Consider the following 24910-nt stretch of genomic DNA (forward strand, 5'->3'; position numbering starts at 1 on the left):
GAGTATAGTGTCAGAGGGTGTTTCAGTTAAAGACGTAACAATTCTGCCTCTGGTTGGTAACAGTGATCATGTGGTATTCACTAGGGAAGTGACTAAGTTTCTGAATATTCCATTCAGAAAAGGTTACATGCTGACAAAGCAGGAAATTATGAATAACTGAGTTTAGTGGAATGGAATCAGTTGCTGGATGGAAAGAATATCAATAGTGCATGGGAAGCATGTAATACTTAAATGATATGATATCAGAATGTGTCCCAAGGGTTCGAAGAATAAATGGATGTGTAATCTTATTAAGCAAAAGATTCGTAAGAAAAGGATGATGTCCACTATGAAAATTATAAGCAACAGTTTAGAATAATCACAACTGTTGTACAAAAAGCAAAGTCTGAATATGAAAAGAAACTGGCTCTGCGTGCTAAAGACAACCCACAAGAATTCTAACAATATGCTGCAAGTAAAAGAAAGAATAACTCTTCTAAATGCAGATGATGTGATGGTAACTGATGCAGAAGGGATTGTTCAACTAATGAGTACCCATTTTGTTAAGCAACATTGCAACATTGAGCTCACTGCTACGTCATCACTGGATGAAAAAATTCGGGTGTATGAGGTCGAGGTATTAGAGCTGTTGCACAAACTGAATAAGAATTCAGCAACAATAGGGACTGATGGGATATCAGCACATGCACGTGTACTAAAAGAGTGTTCAGGTGAATTGGCTATTCCTTAGAACAGGCTGTTTATTACGGAATCTTCCCTGTTCCTCAGAACAGGAAAGATTCCATAAGAATGGAAAGAATGTATGGTAATTCCATTGCACAAGGGTGGTGCAAAGACTGATGCATCCAACTATCAAGCAATTAGTATCTCAGGAGTGGTGGTGAAGATTTTGGAAAAAGTGGTTAGGGCTCATATTCAGAAATGGGTTGACTGTGAATCTCTACTTGGCAATGAGCAACATGGGTTTACTAAGGGAAGGTCATGTTTTAGCAATCTGCTCACATTCTATAACAATGTGTTGCTATTGAACTAGACAAGGGAAATACATACATACACAATAATACTTTTGGATTCTGCTAAGGCTTTTGACAGAATACAGCATGGTATGCTGTTGCATAAAGTGGAGATTATGGGTTTGGATTATAAATTATTAGCGTGGATAAGAGGATGGCTAATTGACAGATATCAAAAAGTGGTATACGGAGGATGTGAATCTGCAAGATTTACGGTGTACCACAAGGATCAGTGCTTGGTCCACTGTTATTCAATCTATACACTGATGATATTGAGAAGCAACATACAGCTATTTGCTAATGATGCAAAGATAGGTAGGGTAATCAGGAATACTGATGATGTGCACTACTTGCAGAATGATTTGAATAGGCTGGAATTGTGGGCATGAGAAAATGGATGTCAGTAAATGTAAAATCATTCACTTTGGCGTGGTTAGATATCCAATGTCGTATTATATTGGTGGGATTATGCTGGAAGAAACTGATGAGGCTAGGGATCTTGGAGTGTTAGTAGATAGCAAGCTAAAGTTCAGGGGTCATGTGTAGCAAAGATTGCAAATATAACTGAAAAGATAATTGCAATGCTGAAAGGAACATTCATTTTGCCTCTTTACAAGGCCTTGATAAGACCACACTTGGAGTACTGCAAACAGGTCTGGTCTCCTGGTTTCTGTTGTGATTCTGATATAGTAGAGAGAGAGAGAGAGAGAGAGAGAGAGAGTAAAGGAGAGTGTTAAAAATGATATCAGAATTGTGGAATACTGATTATGAAGAGAGAGAGATTGAGAATTTGAAGACTGCAGACATTGGCAAACAGGAGAAAGAGGGTGATATGATTGAAACTTACAAACTTCTGAAATTGTCATATAGGATTTCAATTGATGGAATTTTTCAATTTATGGAGGGTGGGGAAAGGACAAGAGGGCATCCTTGGAAGCTGAGAATGAATGCTGCTAAGAAGGGAGCGAGGGCTCGATTAAATTCAATTCAATGCAGACTGAAACCCAAATGATACTCTTCAGTGAAGTTACTCTTATGTTTTTTATTAGAACTTTAATAATTATACCATGATGCTCTACCTTATATATGTGCAGTTTTGTGCATGTTGTTGAATATACTAGTTTCTGGGTTGAATTTGAAAGTCATAAGATAGATGCCCTTGATAACAGGAAAAAAATTTTACACTAATAAAAATATATATGTAAGATAAATCTGTTTTATGATAGTTTATGGAAGTTTTTTCACTTGGCTATGCTACTAATTATATATTTGATTTAATCCTTTATCCAAGTGTAAGCAAACAAAGTTTGTGCCGGAAGTATTTTCAGGACTGGGGAAACTCGTGGTAAAAGTGGAGTAAGTTCTGATCACTTGCTTTAGAATCTCCCATAATGCAAAGCACATTTCCTTGCAGACATGTATAATGCTATGCATTAAGGGAATGGCCACTACTGAGACTGGTTTCGATCTTTATTGAAGTCTCATTCCCTACATTTTGTACTGACAATCCCATCCCATTCCAATTTTCTATCTCACAAACCAAATCTAACTTTTTGATTCTTATTGATGTCACATGCTTCTTCACTAATAGTTCTAATTTCCCTGTATTTACATTCCTAATCTCAACACCAGTCAGCAAATTTATCACTCATATTAACAGGCATAATCAAGAACTCATTAAATTCCCTTCCCATCACATAATTACTGATGCTCTCATGGGAGAGAACCCTTAACCCATCTATATCATTTGACACAATCCCTGAAGCTGCATCATGCATCCCGCCACCACACATCTATTATAAGTGCTCACACTTGGAAACCCATCTCTAGTTTGGTTGGCCAAGTGGTTAGCATATCCACTCTCCAGCCAAAAGATTGCAGGTTCAAGTTCTGCTGTGGGGATGGACGTATGCGACTGTCTGTGAAAATACTAGTGGTGTTGGTGGATGGTAGATGGCATTGGTGTAGATCAGTGCTTCCCAAACTTCTAGATGTCAGGGCCCCCTTTGCAAAAATTAAAATATTTCACGGCCCCCCTCGAAAAAAAATCGTAATAGAGAGATATATTATTATAATATTTATTGTATTTATATTCAATACAAAACATACACAGCGAATATTGCAAAAATCAAATGCATATATTACATTTTTTGCCTCTTATCGTTTGGTTCTGAAGACGATGCGGGCTGTTCTGATAAAATATGAAATACTGTCCTTTTTTTTTTTTTTAAGTCTGTTTCTGATTGTTCGCAGGATTTTTTTTTTTATTTTTTATCAGCCACTTATCCATCTCAGGGTTAAATTTTTTAACGTAGAATAGATCAAATAATATCACCACTTACCGATACTGGCACACCACAGACTGATAACATGAAATTAGTGAATATTACATGAATAAGGGAATCCCCGAACCAGGAACATTTTTCTCTTTTGTGACTTTTCTCCCTTTATGGTAATTAAGCCTAACTCGAAACAGACAGCAAAGGCAGGTTATTAAAACGTGCATATGATTGGTGCAGTATTAACAAAAGATTGCGCAACCGAAAGATAAAAGCATAGCTGTTGAGTTGAAATGCTAACTCTCTTCAACCGAATTCCATATGTGAAACTGCCATAACATTCATTATATATATATATTACTTAGTTTTAGCACTTTTACAAATTTTAACACGTTCGGTTGAATTTTATTGCTGCCTTGGGAAATCGAACTCGCACACATCTAATTAATAACAATAGTTTTTAGTTAGATACTGTGTTTGCTCATGCAACATATGGTTTTGTTTCAGTCTATATATACAGAATAGTTTCTGTATGAGGGGACATGTGATTCATTAATTAGTGAGTTTTTATCCCAGTTGTCTCTAATTGCACTATTTGTTGAGAAATATATTACACAGACTCCTCATACCTTATTCACTGGCATAATAAAAGTACTTGTTTTTATTTCCTCTGCGGGAGGGCGTGTTGTTTACCACTGCAAGCGAGTTACTATCTCCCCACATGAACTTGTTTAAGCTTTTTTTTTTTTCATGTGTGAAGTATATGCGAAACTTTTATTGGCAACAGAAAACTAGCTCGGATGACAGTGATAATACAAAACGAGTTTTGATATGTATATAAAGTCAATATCAACAGTCCCTGATTATGAACGCGTGATGAAAGGGACAGGAAGATTTGGAGCTTCCCTGGAGAGCATTCAAAGTAAATACAATTAACCACTGCTTTGAAATTAAACAGATGAATAAGCAATATTTACTAATATTCATTAAGTGCCGAAATACGCTGGAAGCAAAGTTTGTAAACCAACACCAATGTGTGAATTTTTCCATTAAAATATAAAAAATAGCAAAAAAGAAATAATAAATAATAAAAGTTAAATACGTTTCTTTTAAAATAAAAAATCTACTTAGTCTTAAAACATTTTAAATTTGTTTTCATTATTTCACGGCCCTCCTCAAAAAAACCTACGGCCCCCAAGGGGGCCGCGGCTCACAGTTTGGGAAGCTCTGGTGTAGATGATGGTGGTTGCAGTTCATTGTGGTTGGTGGATTGAGTGGTGGAGATGGATGATTGTGGGGTTGTGCCCTTCCTCGATGAGTCTTTGGACTCCTTGGAGGTGTCACATAATAATAGCTCTCATTTCCCTGCAAAGACAAACTTTCTCCCTCACTCACTCACTCACCAACAATCTATCAAGCTTATCGCTGCTACTCTTAGTGATACCAACCATTCTCAACAAGCTCTCTCTTACCTCTGAATTTATTCCAGAGATCAATATACACAAGATCTTGCTTCTTATACATCCATTCAAATCAAGATACAAACCATTCTCAACAACAAGCTCTCTCTTACCTCTGAATTGATTCCAGAGATCAATATACAAAAGATCCTACTTCTTATACATCCTTGCCATCATACTATTCATGATCATTCGCCCTTCTCAGCTCTTTACTATCATACCTGGGAAATATATTACAATCTTACACTTTTTACATCTTTGATAATCAAATCCCCAAACAACACCACTTTCTTTCTCTCTCTTTTTCTCTTCCATTATTTTACATTTCAAATTGTTGCTATGATTAATCATCTTTAAGTTCTCATTTAATGGAACCTTTTCTCTTCAAACAGTCAGCCTCTCTCTCTCTTTCTCCTAACTGTTGTATCTTATTCTGCATATTAATTCATTTCTTAGGCTCCTCATTTTTAGTAGAATGGAGCCTAGGAATTGTGTACATTTTCATTCCAAATCTGAAATAAGACTGGGATGCCACGATCGATGTCTTGTATTATACTTCAAGCACTTTGACCAGGTGTGACAACCCAGGTAGTAGAGAACTAGGAACTAATGCTTGACTGTCTCCATATGCCAAATAATGGAATACACCACAAGAAGGTGAGAACTGGACATTACATTTGAAGCCTTAGCCAGTTATCTGCACTCTTTAAAGGACAATATGGAAGTCTCTTCCTGAATAAATGAAATAATGAACCTATAAACCTGTTGATTTATATATAAACTGAACCTAAAACATAACTTATTAAACTATAAAAAAGAATAATTATTCATTCATTTATTCTGCTTGTAAAAATAGGGTGTTTGTTGTTTATGATACTGCTTATTATAATGGATTTAATCACTAAGTACTGATTCGCTATTTTTTTTGTATGAGAAGCATTTCCAAATCTTTTTTCTTTTTTGAGAGAGAGAGAGAGAGAGAGAGAGAGAGAGAGAGAGAGAGGGAGAGATTTGTTAGTCAGTGTGTTTATGCTTTTAATATGCAGCATTCAAAGTTCCTTTTTTATTATTATTTTTTTTTAAATATTTATGTGTTTTCAATGTCTTTTCATACATGGCTGTCATCCCTGACAGCTGTTGCCTTCCCTTTTTTTTCCCCATAATCCCTTTCTTTATGGAAAAAATGAATATAATTTTTCAGATTTATAATTTCACTTACAGTCTTCAAAAACATTGCAAATTATTTAGCCATTTTTTTTTTTTTTGAGTGAGACAGATGAGTGTTCATACAATGAATCTTGAACTTTTTTTATGACTCAACAGAAAAATTAAAATTTTTTAATAAATCTACCGTATATTACCATGCATAATGCAAAAAATTTATGGTAAAAAATACTACTTAAAGTTAGGGGGTTCACATTATATGCAAATCTTAAAAAATATAACATCTTATTAGACTTGCACACACAATATACACTACCTAATGCCTATGCAAACAAATCTACTTGACCCACTCGCATTCGGCGACCAAGAGCGCATCGTATCTGCGCATAATGCCAGTAATGTAAGTAGTGCTAATATCCCGCCAAGGGGGTGGCATATTAGCACAGTTATATCGGTTTAACCACAGTTCATTTTAAATATCATTCGTTAAACAACCTAGCCTGAAAATGAGCCAACAGAAACGTAAACGTTCATCATTTGAAGCAGGATTTAAATTGCATGTCATGCAGTCTGCAGAAGAACATAATAACAGTGTTGCTATGAGAGAATTTTGTGTAACAGAGAATAATATTAGACTTTGGTGTAAGTAAAAAGACAGTCTTGAAAAAATCCCCAAAACGAAACGTGCCCGTTGTGGAGATGTAGCATCCTTTCCAGAACTCGAAGAAGAGCTAAATGAATGGATTTTTATGCAACGACAAGATGGCATTATAGTAACAAGAAATGCAATTCGTTTTCGAGCTCTATAACTCAAGAATGGTAAATTCAAGGACACACCAGGTATTTCATCTTTACTTGCTTCGCCTGGGTGGTGCAACAGATTTATACAACGCAAAGCATTAACTTACGACACCAAACAAAAATTGCACAGAAGTTACCTAAGCAGCTTGAAGAAAAAGAGCAGTCCTTCCATAAATTTATCATAAAATTACGGAAGTGTCACGGATATGAACTTTGCCAAATAAGCAATATGGATGAGACGCCCATGTACTTTGATATGCCTGGGAATCGAACAGTAAACTCAGTTGGTGAAAAGGGTGTCCTCATAAAAACAACGGGACATGAAAAAACACATTTTACCATCGTTCTAGCTTGCATGGCAGACAGAACCAAATTAAAGCCGACAGTGATATTTTAAAGGAAGAAAATTCCAAAGCCTATGAAATTTCCACCAGGTGTCATTGTTCGCACCAATCAGAATGGTTGGATGGATGAAGAAGGTGTACAATTGTGGATGGATCAAGTATTGAACATACGTCCAGGCAGCTTGTTACATCAACAAAGCATGCTAGTCTGGGATATGTTCCGGGTGCATTTAACGGAGGCAAGCATGTGAGCTATGTACAGACCTAGCAGTCATACTGGGTGGTCTAACTTCCGTTTTGCAGTTGCTTGATGTCAGCTTGATTAAGCCGTTTAAAGATCACTTACATGAAAAATGGAGAGAATGGACGTCATCTGGTTTGGTGAAGATGACAAAGGGTGGGAATTTTCAGAAGCCTGAGATCACCCTAGTCACCAGCTGGGTTAAAGAAGCTTGGGATTTGATGCCATCTGAAATGATTCAACGCTCATTTCTTAAATGTGGAATAAGTAATTCAATGGATGGATCGAAGATCATGTCATATATGAAAGCGAGGATGACGCACAACAAAATGGAGAGCATGATGACGATGATGACAACTGCTACACTGATGACACAATGCCTACAGATGTATTTATAAAAGAGTTGTTTGATGACTCAAAAGATGAAGAAGAATTTAAAGAATTTTGACATTTTGTTTTAAAATAAATATTTCTTTCGTTAATTCGTATTGTATTATTTATAATGTTATGGAACAAGATTAACAGATCGCATTATACGTAGACATGGCATTTTAGGGCTAGTTTTCAAACAAAATTTCTAGTTCGCATTATAAGCGAAAATATACGGTAATTAAAATTTTTATAAACAAAAGAGGTTTATTCACTTGATAGTTTCGATATCATCTCTAACCTGAAACTTTCCAAAGTATGTTAAAAAAACAAAAGTTGAAAAAGACTGTGTTGCAAATATGATTAATTAAAATTGGCTGCAAAATTTCCATAAACAATTATTACCAAATTGTAGTTAAAGCATTAAAGATATAAAAATAAATTTTTTTTTTGCAAATAGTCATTAAGAGTGGTTATCTTGGGCATTCCATACATGTTTTTTTTTAGCTTTCTTAAGAAAAATTGTCCAATCATAAAATCTTACTTCTCCTTCAAACTGTTAGCAAAAGAAACTCAGTCAAACAAGCACATTTCTGCTAACCAAAAAATGTGAAACGAGAACTACATTAAAGAATTATAAATTACTTTAATGAAGAAGCGCAATGATCTATGCAACTATAATGTAGAAAGTTTAGACATAAAAAGAATGTAAGTCAGTAAAATATATGCATATTTAATAACTATTCTAAGGTTTCATAGAAATCAGATAAATAAGAACTTGTTGTATTTACATTTATCTGCTTTTTAATTTCACAAAAAATTATTAACAAACCTGTTTTTTAATAATCGCAACTCTCTTTTCCTGGATGCTTCTTCAGCAAGCTGTTGTGGAGGTATACTGCTTGATGTAGCCATCACAACTCCTTGAGCTAAGGCAGTGGTTGGGGTTCCTCCAGATGTCCGAATCTGATAAGTCTGGAGATCAGATGCTGATACTGTCACTGCATGAAAAAAAAAATAATAATAATAATAACATAATAAAATAAATAAATAAACATACATTTCACATACAGATTAATAAAGGAATAATGTGTACTTTTATTTATGTCAATTCTTCTGCAGAAGATTGCAAACTTACAACATCATAATAAAAAAATAGGTAGGCTAAGAGTTAATATTACAAAAACCCTGCTTCAAATCCAAACCACTGCAATTTTTTCAAGATGCTTCAGGCTGGAATAGCACACTGGCAATGAAAATCATCTGTTACTACCTAAAGACATTTACAAACATGTATACCAAATGGGTTTTGAACATACATCCTCTAGATTGGAAAGCAGAGATGTTTATCTACTCAGCCAGCCAAGGATAGTATTCAGTATAAAATTACTTCAGTAATATGTGATCTATGTTATGGGAAAAACAGCAATTCCATTATTTTAACCACCCAACTGGCCAACGTGTAAACACGTCAAGGTTACCATGGATGCAAAGTGCATATTAAATTGTAATATCAATGATATTACATTGAAATATATGATGAATACAAAGTGTATGAGAAGTGATGTATTTTATCCATATTGACGGCGATGTGGTTAAGCTCCTATTGATGGTCTGGCACAATAAGACGTTATCAATCAGGGAATGTCACCAACATACAATACTCTACTTCTATGTGCCTAGCTTCCTTTATTGGTAGCTAGACATTAAAGATTTGTTACACTAAAATATTATCATGCAAGGATCATTCCAACAGTAATTTTTTTTTTCTTTCCCTGATATTTCAACTTAATGAGCACTTTTATTCAAGGAATTTTATTCTGACAGAAATGCATGTATAACACATTACATTTGTTAATGAATGTTGAAAATTATGATGCCTTTTTGCCACTGTGACACTAAGGCATTTATCCTAAAACAAAGCAACTTATTATTATTATTATTATTATTATCATCCAAGTTCTCATGTAATTCTTGTGGAAAGGCTTAGACGTTGGTTATGCATATTTACTAAATAGCTTAAGGAAATTACAACGTATACTAGGATATACATTAAAATAAATTTTAATACACTTCCAATATTTCAGCAACATCACTTTGCCATTTTCATAGGAACTTGAAAGCAAGACACATGCACACAAGCACAACAAACAGTAAATGAGGACAGAGCAGGAAGCTATTCTTTCTCCTAAAAGTCCTGATGGTGTCCCATAGAGGGCAATGTTGGTTCTTGGGCGATTGGGCTGAAGGTCTTCTGATGTAGGTTTCCCACATTTGGGGCAGTCTCATGCACCCAAATTTGTTGAGGTTTGGATTGTTTCTTAGAGCTGAGGCTGATTCCATGAAAAGCCTTTCGTATTTGAATTTACTATGGTGTATTATCGTGGCTATATCCAAGTATATCAATAGAACCCAACACAAAACATTATTAGCATCAATAACTAGATGAATGAAATACATCACTCTACACACTTCATATCCATCATATATAATTCAATGTAATATCAATGGTATTACAATTTTAATATGACTTCGCATCCATTGTAACGTTAATGTGTATACATGTCATGGCCAGTTGGGTGGCTAACATAATACCATAAATTATATATGCCAAGAAGTTATATTCTTGGTTTCATCCTTTATCCAAGTGTAAGCAAACAAAGTTTGCATGTGGAGCCACTTCATGACTGGGCTACTTGTATATAGAGGCTAATGACTTTATTATTATTATTATTATTATTATTCAGGCCTCCATGGAGTCAAAAGACTCATTATCAATTGCCTTAGTATTCTATTGCAATTCACATATCCTTACAAGCATGTATAATGCTATGCATTATGGGAAGGGCCACTACTTAGACCAGTTTTGACCTCTATTAAAGTCTCATCAGCAAGAGCCAGACCTAGATGTGATACCAAGGTTGAAGCAATGCAGAAGTCATATTTCCATATACAAGTAGCCAAAAGACATCACACCTTATTACTAAAATACTATGGATTAGAGATAAATGTTGAAAGTTTTTTCACTTGGTTATGCTATAAATTAAAGATGCCAAGAAAAAATTATATTCTTAGTTTCATTCTTTTATCCACACAGGTGCCATTTATCTCAAATCAGTTGATACAATTTATTTTTTTATCTACATACCTGGAACAAAAATTTGACCATCTTGTCCTTGAGCATACTGAACAATGGTTCCAGCAGTTCCAGCACCTGAATTGCTCATAGTAAGTGTTTGTAATTCTTGCAAGCTGCCATCCTGAGACGCCAACTGAATAGCAGATGCAGGTAGTACTGCAAAATCATATTTTTATTTCAATAAGCATTAGAAAGTTCAATATACCAAAATCATCTTTAAAAAAAACAATATGAAAACTAACAAAAATTGCTTTAATTCATGTCATATTTTTTAAGGAAACATTTTTTACTATGTTAGTATTTCTGTTACATGAGAACTATTTTCACATCCTTAATATTGTTATTTTGGATTAACAAGGTTTCAGTGATATCAGATGGAGAGACTTAACATTGTTTAGAAGTAAAGTAACAGCTTGAGAAATAGAGAAAACAAATTTTAGATGCTGAGGATATAATTGTTAACCATTGTTAACAACAAATTGAAAGAGCCATAAGCGGTGAATTGAGTGAACAACAGAAAGGCTTCAGAAGAGGAATGGGAACCATTTATGCTATCCCGGAACTAAAAATACTAATAGAAAGATCACTTGAAAGAAATAGGAACATTTACATATGCTTCATAAACTTTCAGAAGGCTTTTGAAAGACATCACACCGGGTAAAAGACATCATCATAATGGGTAAAACATAATAAAATGTTCAATATATCAGATAAATTAGATATAGAAGATCATGTACTTAAGATTATAAAAATGATTTACAACAAGCAGAAAATACACGATGAGACTTCTGTAGTCAAAATAAAAAGAGGAGTTAGACAAGGTTGTATCCTTTCACCAAATCTATTTAATATCTATAGTGAGACAGTGATGAAAAAGATTGAAAACAAAAAATAGGAATTAGTATCAGTGGTATAAAATACAACAATCTAAGATATGCTGATGATACCATTCTAATAGTAGAAAACAGAAACAAATTAATCAAATTATTGCAGCTACTAATTGAAGAAGGTAAAGAATTTGGATTAGATATAAATGCAAAATAGACCAAATTTATGAAAATCTCAAAAGAAAGCAGATCTGAGCCAGAAATATTCATAAACAATATGATAATTGAACTTACAACAGAATACAAATATTTAGGAACCTACTTTACTGCAGATGGAAAGCAAGATAAAGAAATAAAAATAAGAACAGCCATAGCTAAAGATTTATTTTTCCATTCTGAAAAAATAAAAATCTGCTCAGAAGTTCTGTGAGTATCGAGACAAAGAAAAGAATGATAAGAATTAGTGTGACCAATTTTCACATATGGAAGTGAGACCTGGATATTCAAGAAGAGAGTAAGCAACAGATAATGACCTTTGAAATGTGGTGCTATAGAAGAGCTCTGAAAATCCCATGGACAGAACAATGTGTCAAATAATCACAGATGTCCTACAGAGAATGAGAACACAGAGATCTTTATTACAGGAAATGATCCAGAGCAAGATGAGATTGGCAAGACATGTACTGAGAGGTTCAGCAGAACAGAGGATACTAACAGTTTTAGAAGTAAAAATTATGGGAAATGGATCAAGAGGCAAAAAACAAAGGACATAGCTTGAAGATATAAGATCATGGACAAGATCACATGGCTATGCAAAAACAAAAAGGAAAGCCACCAACAGAGAGAACTGGAAGGACATGGTGCTGCACCCTCTCACTGAGGAAGCTACATGAAGAAGAAGAAGAGGATATAATATTTGTAATATGCCAAGACAAATTGGAAGTTGGAATTATGCTAAGATGAGAAATCTCATTTTGTTCAGAAATTTGAATGTCAAAAAGGATATTCATTTTTTTTTGTAAAAATTAAGACAGGATTGAGTTTTACTTACTAACACTGAAAATAAAGATTATCAGAACTCCACTCCATGATTATCAAAACTAGAACTGAAGCAGTTAATAGTTAATATCCTGGAAATGTCATTGATTTTTGTAGTGCAAGGTTTGTCAAATGAGAGAGAGAGAGAGAGAGGAGTGCACTGTACTATCATCAGGAAACCAGTTGACTGGATTTGCAGTAAACTGGAGAAAGTTACTGATATACAGAAGGAATAAAGTGACTGAACAAAGTCTTGTGGAACTTCAGCATTAGTTGTGTACAATAAATCATTTCTTTTAAGCTTACATGGTGATCCAAATGCATTTTTTGAAAATTATGGAGACAACTACCATGTTTGAATAAAAACTTTAGTTTAATATAGTTTAATATAGTACAATAAATCAGTTTGTCATCATGTGTATGACCAAACAGGAAGCTGCCAACTTAGTTCCAGAAGTCAGAAGATAGACCATATGATGGGACTTAATAGTCCCATCATATGGGACTATTTTTTGTGCCAAACCTGATCAAGAGTAACCTGCTTGACAAAAGTAAATACTATTGTTTTTTTAAGACAATAGGTGCTGGTATGATTTCTTTGCTAGCAGGAAAAACTGTAAATTAAAATGATACAAAGAGAAAACTAAAAAAATATTTACTGATATTTTTACTTCGGAGTGCAATAATGTTTGGGAATAAGACGAACAAATTAAGTACATAGCACACAGATGATTAGGCATAAATTCATCATATAGATATATAAAAATTATGTAAATTATATTAACACAATAATTTTTAATACAAATTTTACATAGCAAATACATAAAAATAGTTTTATATAGCAAATATCTTAACAACAGAAGTAGTGAAAAATGCAAAATTTCATTAAATGAGCTTATTTGCATATTAGGTAAACATGTAAAACATCACTGAATGTTACAAATTCCTAACCCCCCCCCCCCAAAAGCATTTAGTTAATTGTAAGTGGCATAATCTCTCTATCCTTCAATTATTTATTAGTTGGGGCATCCATACGATACAATGCCTGAAAGTGACAGCCATTCTTCTGCCAATTCCACTTCTTTTCATGTGATTATATCTTATTGTGCCTATCATCAATCATGTTAATGATGAATGTTTGTTCCAGTAGCTGACATTTCACTGTTTGCCCAGTTTTCTCTAATGGAAAAAGCAAGGCATCACTTGTTAAACCAACTGAATATGATAACTAGCATAGCATCCTATAACATTGTACCATTATTTTCTTTTGGTTTAAGCCAATGCAAAACATGATTTGGTTTGCTAAATCCCAAAACTTTCACCTATCTTAATTTATTTATTATTCTGTTGATACCTGCTAATGGGTTGCATCACAAGAGCATTGGACATTAGGTCAGAAGTACTGAACAGCTTCACATTCATTAAAAGGCTATAATGGAAGTTCCTTCCCAGTTAACCACCTGTGATCCTTGAGCCATTCCTAGTCCAATTATTGCAGTTAGTGGCCATTTCACCCTACCACTGGTAAGGTGAAATAGCCACAATGAAATCGACATACATGACATTGGAGGTGTGTTGGATCAAAGGTGGTGGGTGAATGATACAAGCAAGTAAGATGAACTGGCAGACTTTGAAAAAGGCATGATTATAGGGTACACCAGTTGAAGTTTCCTGTGCCATAAACTGCCATTATTGTATGCTTTAATTAAGGTACTCCATGGAATGCTTTAATTAAGGTACTCCAAGAGTGGAAGGATAATGGGTATCACTGGAAACTGATCACCCATCCATTTTACACATAGTCTATTTACTTCCTAACATCTGGTATTCATTTGGACATTACTTTTAAGTATCCTTTGACCAGTGCTTTTACAGCAGTGATCTCTTTCCAAATTAATTCCTCATTTCATCTATTGCACCAGGCTATCTTTTAAGCTTTCCATAATCAGCTACCTTATGGTTTTACTTAAATACTTTCTTTCCAAAAGCTCGCATATGGCTAGCTACCACCATAAATGATTTCCTTGTGGTCACTTTCAACAACGAGGCAGGAGTTGATATCTCATTCAGAATAACATCTAATGCCATGATCAAATGTGAGACTGAATGTTTGTGTACACAGTTTGTAGTAGTTAACTTAAAATATAGATTAACTAACACTTAGAACGTGATATATTAATTCTAGAAACACTTACAGTGATTAAATTAAATGAATGCCAGCAAATTAAAGGTTCTATTTAAGAAACGGTTGCATTGAAGATCAAAATTAATGTGTTGAATAATCCAAGTAAACAGTAAAAGTGAGGGCCATCAAACTTGATTGGGTTTCATTTGGTTGCTTCACAAAAGATTTGAATGTTTAGATATACAACTATTGCTCACATATTGACAACATTCTTTTCTCTGTAGAGCAATATTTATAAAATTCATTTATGTTGAGTAATCTCCTAAAACAGTAAGAATTAGCTTGTATGGTTATTTCTAATAGCTACTTTTTTCTGAAAACAACCTCTAGGTTACAAAACTAGTATAAGGTATAAGAAATAACAGTGTTATTATGTCAGACATACCAACTCATTATTTCTTAATATAAAAACAAACATTAACATGGAGAAGGAAAATTATCCTGGAATAAAACCACAATTCCATGCAGAAGTGACACACTATACATATGTAAATATTCATATTATTAATATTATTATTCAGGCCTCCATGGAGTCAAAAGACTCATCGTGGGAGGTTCTTTCTAAGAAACACAAGTCTATCAAGACTCATCGAGGGAGATCCCTCCTAGAACCTCCCTCGATTTCATGTAATGATGAGAAAGTGAGTAGTGAAATATATGTAGTTTCATAAATGTTACAGATACCAAGCTATTTTAAACCTGGTTTTACTCCATTTCCCAAGTAAGCAAACAGACAAACAGGTCAAGTTTGCACCTGCAAGTGTTGCAAGTCTAGCTGACCCTGCACGTAGTGCAAGACCAAGGCAACTCATGGTAAAAGTAGAATAAGCTCTGATCACTAATCTTAATATTTACCCATAATGCAAAGCACATCTCCTGGAGGAGATGTATACAAAGCATCATACTTTAATACAAAGCATCATGCATATCCTCCAGGAGATGTGCTTTGCATTATGGGTAAATATTAAGATTAGTGATCAGAGCTTATTCTACTTTTACCATGAGTTGCCTTGGTCTTGCACTACGTGCAGGGTCAGCTAGACTTGCAACACTTGCAGGCGCAAACTTGACTTGTTTGTCTGTTTGCTTACTTGGGAAATGGAGTAAAACCAGGTTTAAAATAGCTTGGTATCTTTAGCATTTATTATATTATACCCAAGGTAAAATACTTTCTACATATGTAGTTTCAGTTAAATATATATGAGTGCATTACTTACCACTTCTTCATTAAACTGTGGTTTTATTTTGTTACTTTTTTATCAGTATGAGCCACAGAAAATAAACTTTTAACCAACCTTTTAAAAGGCCAGTTGTATGATACTGAGTTCCAGAGACTGTAATAGTACCAGGTGTTCCACCATTTTCTGAATCTTGACTTGACATGTCATGGCCACCATTAGCTGCAACTGCTGCTGCTTCCTCTTTTACATCAGAAGATGACTGTGTTAAACCTGCTACAGTTCCCTGAGCATCTGTACAGGAAAGTTCATTCAAGATTTTTCTGTATGATGGCCGTCGAGCAAGGATTTCACGCCGTTTTTTTGATTCATCTTCATAAGGAATCAAGGATGCAGACATGGCATTTTCACCATCTTTGGTTGTTGCAGCAGATATCAGCTAAATTTAAAAGAGAAGAGAAAACTTGCATTATTTAAATTAAAATATAGCAGAAATATGTAACATGCACATAACTGAATAATAAATATTTAAAAACATTTTTAATCTGCTAATAATTACTTTCAATGACAATAATCATTGAAAGTAATTATCCTACAAGGAGAATAAACATGCCCATGAACATAAGGCACACGTTTTAGAATTAAGTTTTTTTTTTAAAACTTATTTTTAAATGCAAGTAATCCATTATTTCACTTCACATTGCAGTTAAGAAAGAAATTAATTCTACTATTCAATAGTTTACACAGATTAACAATCACATCTTCATCATCATCATAATCAAATTTCTGATATATACCTTCAAGAGGTGTACAAGATATTATAGTACTACATGAAAAATTTACATCATTACATACATTAAAAATTTTCAAATGATGGTACAACATGATAGAATAATCACAGCTTATCTCAAGTAAACTATGAAATAAATAAAGATAACCACGAAACACCATATAAATAGACCACAACTTACATATCTGCTGTGTTCTGCAAACCACATATAACAGATTTTATGTAAGTAGTATTTAACCTACCCTACCTATTAATCACATCTATTGCCCATGAATTTACAGTAGTATCATTCACAGAATGTATAAAATGTTTAACTGGCCCATTGGTCTAGGAGTATGATTCTCGCATTGGGTGCGAGAGGTCCTGGGTTCAAATCCTAGATGGGCCCAACTTTAGTGCCTCCATAGTAAAATTGGAAGAACGATGGTACATTGCACCCTTTGATTGGAAAAGGCCTAAGTATGATTCTTGTCATGATGGAAGGAATCTTTATATGGATTTTTTTAATTGAAGGTGAGTTAGCTGATCTCATACAGAGGTAGCAGGGATTTTCTTCCAGAAACTCAGGTTTTTCATCCTGCATACAGACAAATCGACCTTTCAGAACACATGCAATTTACAGACAAAAAATACTTGTGGTGGTAGTGAGCAGTAGATGGCATAGTAGACGTGCAGTACAGAGAGTTCTAGAGTAGGCCTCAATGAGTCTTTGGACTCCTTGGAGGTGTCACGAAATAATAATAAAGAAAACTGCCTGAAATCAAATATTGGCAATAGAACACAAAGGAAAATCATGGGAAATAAAAAAATAATGAGAAACAGAACAAAGCAAATGGTGGGAATCATATACTGGTAATAAAACCCAATATTTGGATAAAGATAAATTGGCATTTTCAAGGAATTAATACATTAATAAAATGCCTACATGTGCATGCAGGCACATCTCAGTAAAATATAATGAACAGGAGAAATACAAGGAGACCTAAAACTACACCACTGGCTTTTGATGCTTGTTCTTGGCAGTTGGACTGATTACATGCAGATGACAGCTAGTCAGAGACCATTATAAATTAAAGATGCTAAGAAATTATATACTTGGTTTAATTCTTTATCCAAGTGTAAGCAAACAAAGTTTGCACCTGAAGTATTTTCAGGACTAGGGCAACTCGTATACAGAAACTAATGACTTCACATAACTCGCCTTAGTATGCCATAATGCAAAGCACATCCCTTTGCAGACATGTATAATGCTATGCATTATGGGAAGGGTCATTACCAATACCAGTTAGTCTTCGACCTTTACTGAATGTTCAAGTACAGGTCAAATTTCAAAAACTCAGTGTTGTTCCCCTCAGTAACAGGCTCACTCTGCCACTGAGAAAAACTCTCAGTTTTTCACTCTTTTTTCTCAGTGGCAAACTGAGAGTTTTCCACTGAGAAAATATAATATAGGTTGAAGGTTGAAGTAATGCAAAAGTTATATATTCATATACAAGTTGCCAAAAGGTGTCACATCTTATTATTAAATTATTCTGGATTAGAGAAAGATGTTAAAAGTTTTTTTCACTTGGTTATACTATAAATTAAAGATACCAAGAAATTATATACCTGTTTAATCCTTTATCCAAGTGTAAGCAAACAAACTTTGCACCCGAAGTATTTTCAGGACTAGCGCAACTCGTATAAGGAAGCTACTTCAACCTTAGTATCAGCTCTGGGTCTGGCTCCCGTTGAAGAGACCTCAATAAAGGTCAAAACCGGTCTGGGTAGTGACCCTTCCCATAATGCATAGCATTATACATGTCTGTAAGGAGATGTGATTTGCATTATGGGATATTAAGGCGAGTGATGTGAAGTCTTGGCTTCCTTATACGAGTTGCCCTAGTCCTGAAAATACTTCAGACACAAACTTTGTTTGCTTACACTTGGTTAAAGGATTAGCCTAGTGAAAATACTTCTAACATCTTTCTCTAATCCAGAATAATTTAATAATAAGGTGTGATACCTTTTGGCAACTCCTATATGAAAATATGACTTCTGCATTACTTCAACCATGGTATCAGCTCTGGGTCCGGCTCCCACTGAAGAGACCTCAATAAAGGTTGAAACTGATCAGGGTAGTGACTCTTCCCATAATGCATAGCATTATACATGTCTGCAAGGAGATGTGCTTTGCATTATGGGATACTAAGGAAGTGATGTGAAGTCTTAGCTTCCTTATACGAGTTGCCCTAGTCCTGAAAATACTTCAGGTTCAAACTTTGTTTGCTTACACTTGGATAAAGGATTAAGCAAAGTGTATAATTTCTTGGTATCTTTAATTTATAGTATAACCAAGTGAAAAAACTTCTAACAGAGACCGTTATATTTATTCAGGGAATAGAATAATTCATGAAGGCAGAAGCAGATTCAATGAAAAGCCACTCAAATTTAATTTTTTTATTTTTATTTTTTTGAGTAAAGTGGTCTTTTTTTAATCATCAGTTCCAGTGAAGGTGTTCAGTAGTGTCTTGTGTGAAAAAGTACACCAAGTTTTATTGGGACTGCAAAAGCTGTAGTTGAATATAAGCTCTTTCATGCACGAAATCAGACAGGACTCAGTTTTGGTGGTATTGAAGTCTACAAGGTTGTCTTTGCCGCCCCATTGGAATATAGATAGGAGATTGCCCGTCCATCTGTTTTTGTTAAAGAACAAGGCCAAACAGTGAAAACTCAGCTCAGAACAAAACCTCTGCAGAACTGAAAACAGGCAGCAATAATATAAGAAATATCAACACAAAAAGAAGTGGAACTAGTAAGCTTAGAGAAATATCATGTCCATATAAATGGTATTCCAATACAATGAAGAAAAAAAACAGACAAGATACTTAAATGATAACTATAAGATGATACAAACAATACTGTACTCAACACTAAGCACTGAAAATGCAATTTCAAGGAGAGTGTGAGCAAATTTCAAAATGAAATTCGTCAATGATATATTTATGCCAATGGTCCCATAGAGCATTTTTATGTGAAAGAAGTGGAATTCTCTGAGTCATTAGAAAAGTCAGTTCACATAAAAAAACAGGTGATTCTGGTTAGAGACCTAAATAGCAAAGCAGGAAATTAATAAATCTGATGAAAAGAGCAAAACTAATAATAATAATAATGGTAATTAGTACCATGTTTCAACATAAAGATGTGCATAAATTCACATTGATAACTTCACAAATGTTAAAAATAGTTGATCAAACTATTTTTAACAGTTGTGAAGTTATCAAAAACATCTAATGTGTGTAATTAATTGTTAATAGGCTGTTTTGTGTAAAACTTTCATGTACCACTACCTCTGATGATGTAAGTCTTACGACATACAAAACTTGTCAGGTTTTAGTTGTAATTTTTAAAAAACCCCTTATTTATATTATTATGTGGTCTCAATATCGTAAACTTCTCACAGAACTGCTTAACCACAGAAACTTACATGTACAGCTCAAAGAATTACTTGGACGTGGAAAACACACTAATAAGTAAAGATAAGGATGTTATCCTTCTTTATTAGCCATGATTTGGCCACATCTTGGTAAAGAGGATTCAGGGATGAGCGACCAAGATACTGACAGGTCAGTGGAATACATACTCCCTATGAGGATAGGTTGAAGGTTTGTGAGTTACAAAGGTTAGTTGATAGGCAGAAAAGAGGGGACATGATAGAAATTTTTAAGATATTAAAGGGGTTTTGTAATATTGATGCAAGTGGAATTTTTCAATATATGACAAATAGAGAACTATGGGCCACCCATGGAAGTTGGGTAAGAGTGTGGTTAGTAGAGATGTGTGGACCAGATTTTTTGCATTGAGAGTAGTGAGTGAGTGAAATCAGTTGCCAGAATTGGTTATGAGTTCCCTGATTGTGAATGGATTCAAGGAGAGGTATGAAAGGATTTGTGTGTGCATAATGGTTATTTTAGATCTCCTGCGATGAGTCTCCAGACTCCATGGAAATGCTCAAAAAAAATATATATATACACCCACTAGGGGGCTCTTCCCCCTGAAGCCTACAGCACTCCCCCCCCACCCCCCCTGTTCTGGACTGGTAGGCCGGTTCTCCTTGAATTCTGAGGACTCGACACTCAGGGTAGCCCTGAGTGTCCAGTCTTCAAAAGGGGGGGGGGGGTCTGGCACCTACACTGCTCAACCCCCAAGTTCTGGACTGGTAGGCCAATTCTCCTTGAATTCTGATGACTCGAATTTTAAAAACTTGAAAGGGGGTTCCTCCCCCTGGAACCTCCCCCTAGAGGCCACAGACATGAGAGTTTCTTAATGTTTTGTGAACATGAGACATCAATGGCAGAATCATATTTAAAGCAAAGATATTAAAAAAGGAATCCAACATTGTTAGTATTTTTAACTAAATTTAATTAAGAATACAAATAGAGATAATGTAAGCTAATGTAAAAAGAATAGTCACTTACACAGAATGGGTGAGGAAAAGTCAGCAATACTTTTTATTTATTTATTTTTATTGAATGGAAAAGGGATCAATGTTGCTTGGGCACTAATCAAGAACCATTTAACAGTAGCAATGTCTGAATGTATTTGGAAGGTCAGGAAATTAAACAACATAGATGCAAAAGCAGTTTAATGAAGAGATTAAGCATACAATCTGGAACATAGCATTATGAAGAAGTGCAAAGAGTAGTCAAATCAAAAAGTGAAGCATGAGCTAGAGAGTTACACACACACACACACACACACACACACATATATATATATAATAAGCTAAAGAAAGAACAATCACAAGAGAATGACATCACTTTGCAAAAATGTAGAATAGTAAGCAATGCACAGGATATAGTTTAGTTATTAATGGAGCAAGTCATCATGGAGGGTATTTCATCTTCATAAGAGTAAGGATGTAACAGAAGGTGGAGGTGACAGAGACCAAGGAATGATGATGGACAAGGTCCTAAAATTTGGTGGAAATAAGTTTGTTAATAAAGAGGATATGACAACTGATCATGGCAACGATGTGAATGATATCGACATGCAGGAGGTTTTCTCTGGCATAACGCCTTGACGAGTCTGCAATATACCTTATACACACACACACGTAGGGTCACTGATTTTCGAGGATATGAAAATAGACTTAAAAAGAGTCTAGAGACAATAAAATATATATTGAGTGATAAGATGCCATTTACAGAGACTCAAGGATAGGGGAACGAAGGAGGAAGAAATATTATTAAGACGTATATGTTGATGAGGGATTGTTACCAGATTAAGATGGAAGGGATTATTCATAAAATAGGAAAATATAGAGGCCATTCCTGTAAGCTATACAAAGGAGAGTGTAAGCAGGCCACTGAGTAGAAGTTTTTTTGTTTGAAGTGGATGGTGAGTGGAATAAATTGCCTGTAAGTGCGATGAGTGTAAAAACTATGCCCTAAATCTATTGTTCAATGAGATCTATATATAACAGTGGCCTTCCAATAACAAATCTTTTGGCTATTCTATGAAAGTAGAGTAGTCAAAAATAGTTATGTTGATAACAACCATCAATTTCTTATGTGGAACTAAAAGGTGGGTGATTATGAGAAGCTCATGATCAACTAGCATCAATGGGTTGATGAGTTGTGCAGAAAAGATTCTGACAGTGCATAGGAAATGATAAGGTAGAATCTGACACAAATAATGAAGCATAACTGTATATTCAGTTATGCATTACTTGTATAAGTTAAGCAAATATATAGATTAGGAATGTGATGGATGAACAGTGTAATCAAGCAAGCAGTGACAAAAGAAGTTTTGTCACTGCTTGCTTGATTTTTGCTGTTCATCCATCTCACTCCTACTCTATTTTGCATCTAACAGATGCACGAAGAATATAAACTGCAAGCCATAAAAGTGATAAACATGGTTAAGAAAAAATAATTTTAAAAAAAATTGAATATGAGAGGAGATTGGCCAAGTCAAAGCTAATACAAGGGAATTTTTCTGCTATATGCAAACAAGCAAGATGAAAAATAATTATGGCAGGTTAACAATGCTAGACAGTTATGGCAGCAGTGTAACCACAGTGAATTATAAAGAGGAATTATTTAATTAACAATTCATCAGTGTATATCATACTGGTGTGAATGATGCTATGGAACACGTAGAAGGAAGGCAAGTATTAGGAGAATTAAAGGTGAAGGAATCAGAGGTGTATCAAGTATGGCTTGGGTTACATGTTAAAAGGCTGTAGGAATTTTTTATTTTATTTTATTATGTTGAGCCCATACATGAGAGGTTGGTTGATCAACCTACAGTACATTAGTACCCTATATGTAGTGGGTTGGGAAAAGAGGAACTTGACATTTGATTTGAAAGACTGTATTTGTAAGACAGGAAACACAACAAGGGGAAGACTGTTCCACAATTCAGTAGTTGCATGGATGAAGGAAGAGGAAAAGAAACTGTTCTGTTTGTTTCAAGGAACAAATTGCATGTGTTCCAATGAGCTTAGTACTAAGTGGGGGAATTATTGATGTTATTTTGGATGAGCATTTCCCATGGAAATATTTGTAGAATATACATATTGCAGAAACCAAAAGTCTGTGCAAAAGTGGGGATAGTGAGTTGGTAGGAGATGGGTCATTAATAAGTCTAATTGCTCTCCTCTGTATTGAGTCAATTGAGTCATTCTGAGGGAGCTTTTAGGGGCTCCACCCCATATGAGAGCAGTATTCAATAGCTGGGGTGGATTTGAGATTTGTATCATGTTAACAGCTGTTCAGAGGTGAAGTAACCCCCTGAGAAATATGAGATACCTTTTTATGAGAAATAAGATAGAACTGGTTTTATTAGCACTGAAATGGATGAAGTTATCTGAACCCCATTGGAGGATGAATCGGAGATCAGAATTGAGGGCGGTAGTGGTTGATGTTCTGTAGGTTGAGGTGAGTTGTGTAGAGTAAGGTTTATCAAATGAAAGAAAGGAGTACAATGTACTGTCATCTGCAAAACTGTGTATTGGGTTGGAGGTCAACTGAAGTAGGGCATTGATATATAGTAGGAAGAGGGTTGGTGAGAGGACAGAACCTTGTGGAACCCCAGCATTAGTTGAATGGTGAGAGGATAAGGAACCATCAATCACACACAGTGTGCATCCCGAAAGAAAGTTGGCACTCCAACTACAGAAGTCCTGAGACAGACCAAATGATGGTAGTAAGCCTTTGTGCCAGACCCAGTCAAAAGCTTTGGAGATATCAAGTGCAACCACTTGCGATTTGCCAAACTTCTGCATGGCATTTATCCAGAGATGAGTGACACATGTGAGCAGATATCCTGTTGATCAGCAGCAACAGAATCCATACTGGCAGCCATTTATTAGGTGGGTGAATTCGAGGTATTGTAGGAGTTAGGAATTGATTTTTCCATTACTTTAGGCATGAGTGAGGTAAGCGAGATAGGGCAGTAGTTGGACAGCAGTGACTTGTCGCCCTTCTTGGGAATGGATTGAATATAGGCCACTTTCCAGGTTGTGGGATAGATACCAGTGAAGTAAGAGAGTATATACAGGCAACATAGGATAGGAGCAAGTTCTGGTACACAAACTTTCAGGACAACTGAGGGAATGCCATCAGAGCCCCAGGAGACTTTTTTGTGTCAAATTTGGACAGTATTTTTCTGATCTCTTTCTGGCAAAAAATATAGGAGATATATTGTGTGTTGGGCATCTGGAATGGTTGGGGTGGGGGGGGGGAACATTTACCATTGTCAGTTATGCATACACTGGAAGCAAAGTATGAAGCCAGAATTGCATCATCATCCACAATAGAGGCATCTGGGTATGATGAAGTGAGAATAGTGTTGGGCAGAAATTACGGCCAATCACTTTGATGAGAGACCAAAGAGGCTCAGCTGCTATTTGGAAAGGCTGCTAGTTTCCTGCATTCTGCTCTTTTGAACTCTGTTTTGGAAGCATTAATTGCTTTTCTGCATCTATTTCAGGCTTCAGTATAAGCTCTAAAGGATGATGGAGTTCTTGATTTGAGCTAGTTACAGTATGTTTGGTTTTTCATTTGTACAGCCTTGGAACATCTTTTAGAGAACCAA

The 24910-nt window shown here is 35.1% G+C and overlaps 1 protein-coding gene across 3 annotated transcripts in view; it reads right to left on the reverse strand.

Moving 5' to 3' along the window:
* Positions 1–24910, reverse strand: part of LOC150109764 (cyclic AMP-responsive element-binding protein 1-like) — a 341490-nt gene that overhangs the window by 7641 nt on the left and 308939 nt on the right. For all 3 annotated transcript variants that reach the window (XM_090408762.1, XM_090408798.1, XM_090408686.1), the window contains 3 exons: positions 16156–16477; positions 10820–10966; positions 8504–8672 (listed from right to left, as the gene is read on the reverse strand). In XM_090408762.1, coding sequence (XP_090264888.1) covers positions 8504–8672; positions 10820–10966; positions 16156–16477 — 638 coding nt within the window. The remainder of the gene's footprint in view (positions 1–8503; positions 8673–10819; positions 10967–16155; positions 16478–24910) is intronic.

Source organism: Typopeltis vanoorti, chromosome 1, assembly GCF_054136105.1.
Source record: "Typopeltis vanoorti isolate ZY-2024b chromosome 1, IOZ_Tvanoo_1.0, whole genome shotgun sequence".
Lineage (NCBI taxonomy): Eukaryota > Metazoa > Arthropoda > Arachnida > Uropygi > Thelyphonidae > Typopeltis > Typopeltis vanoorti.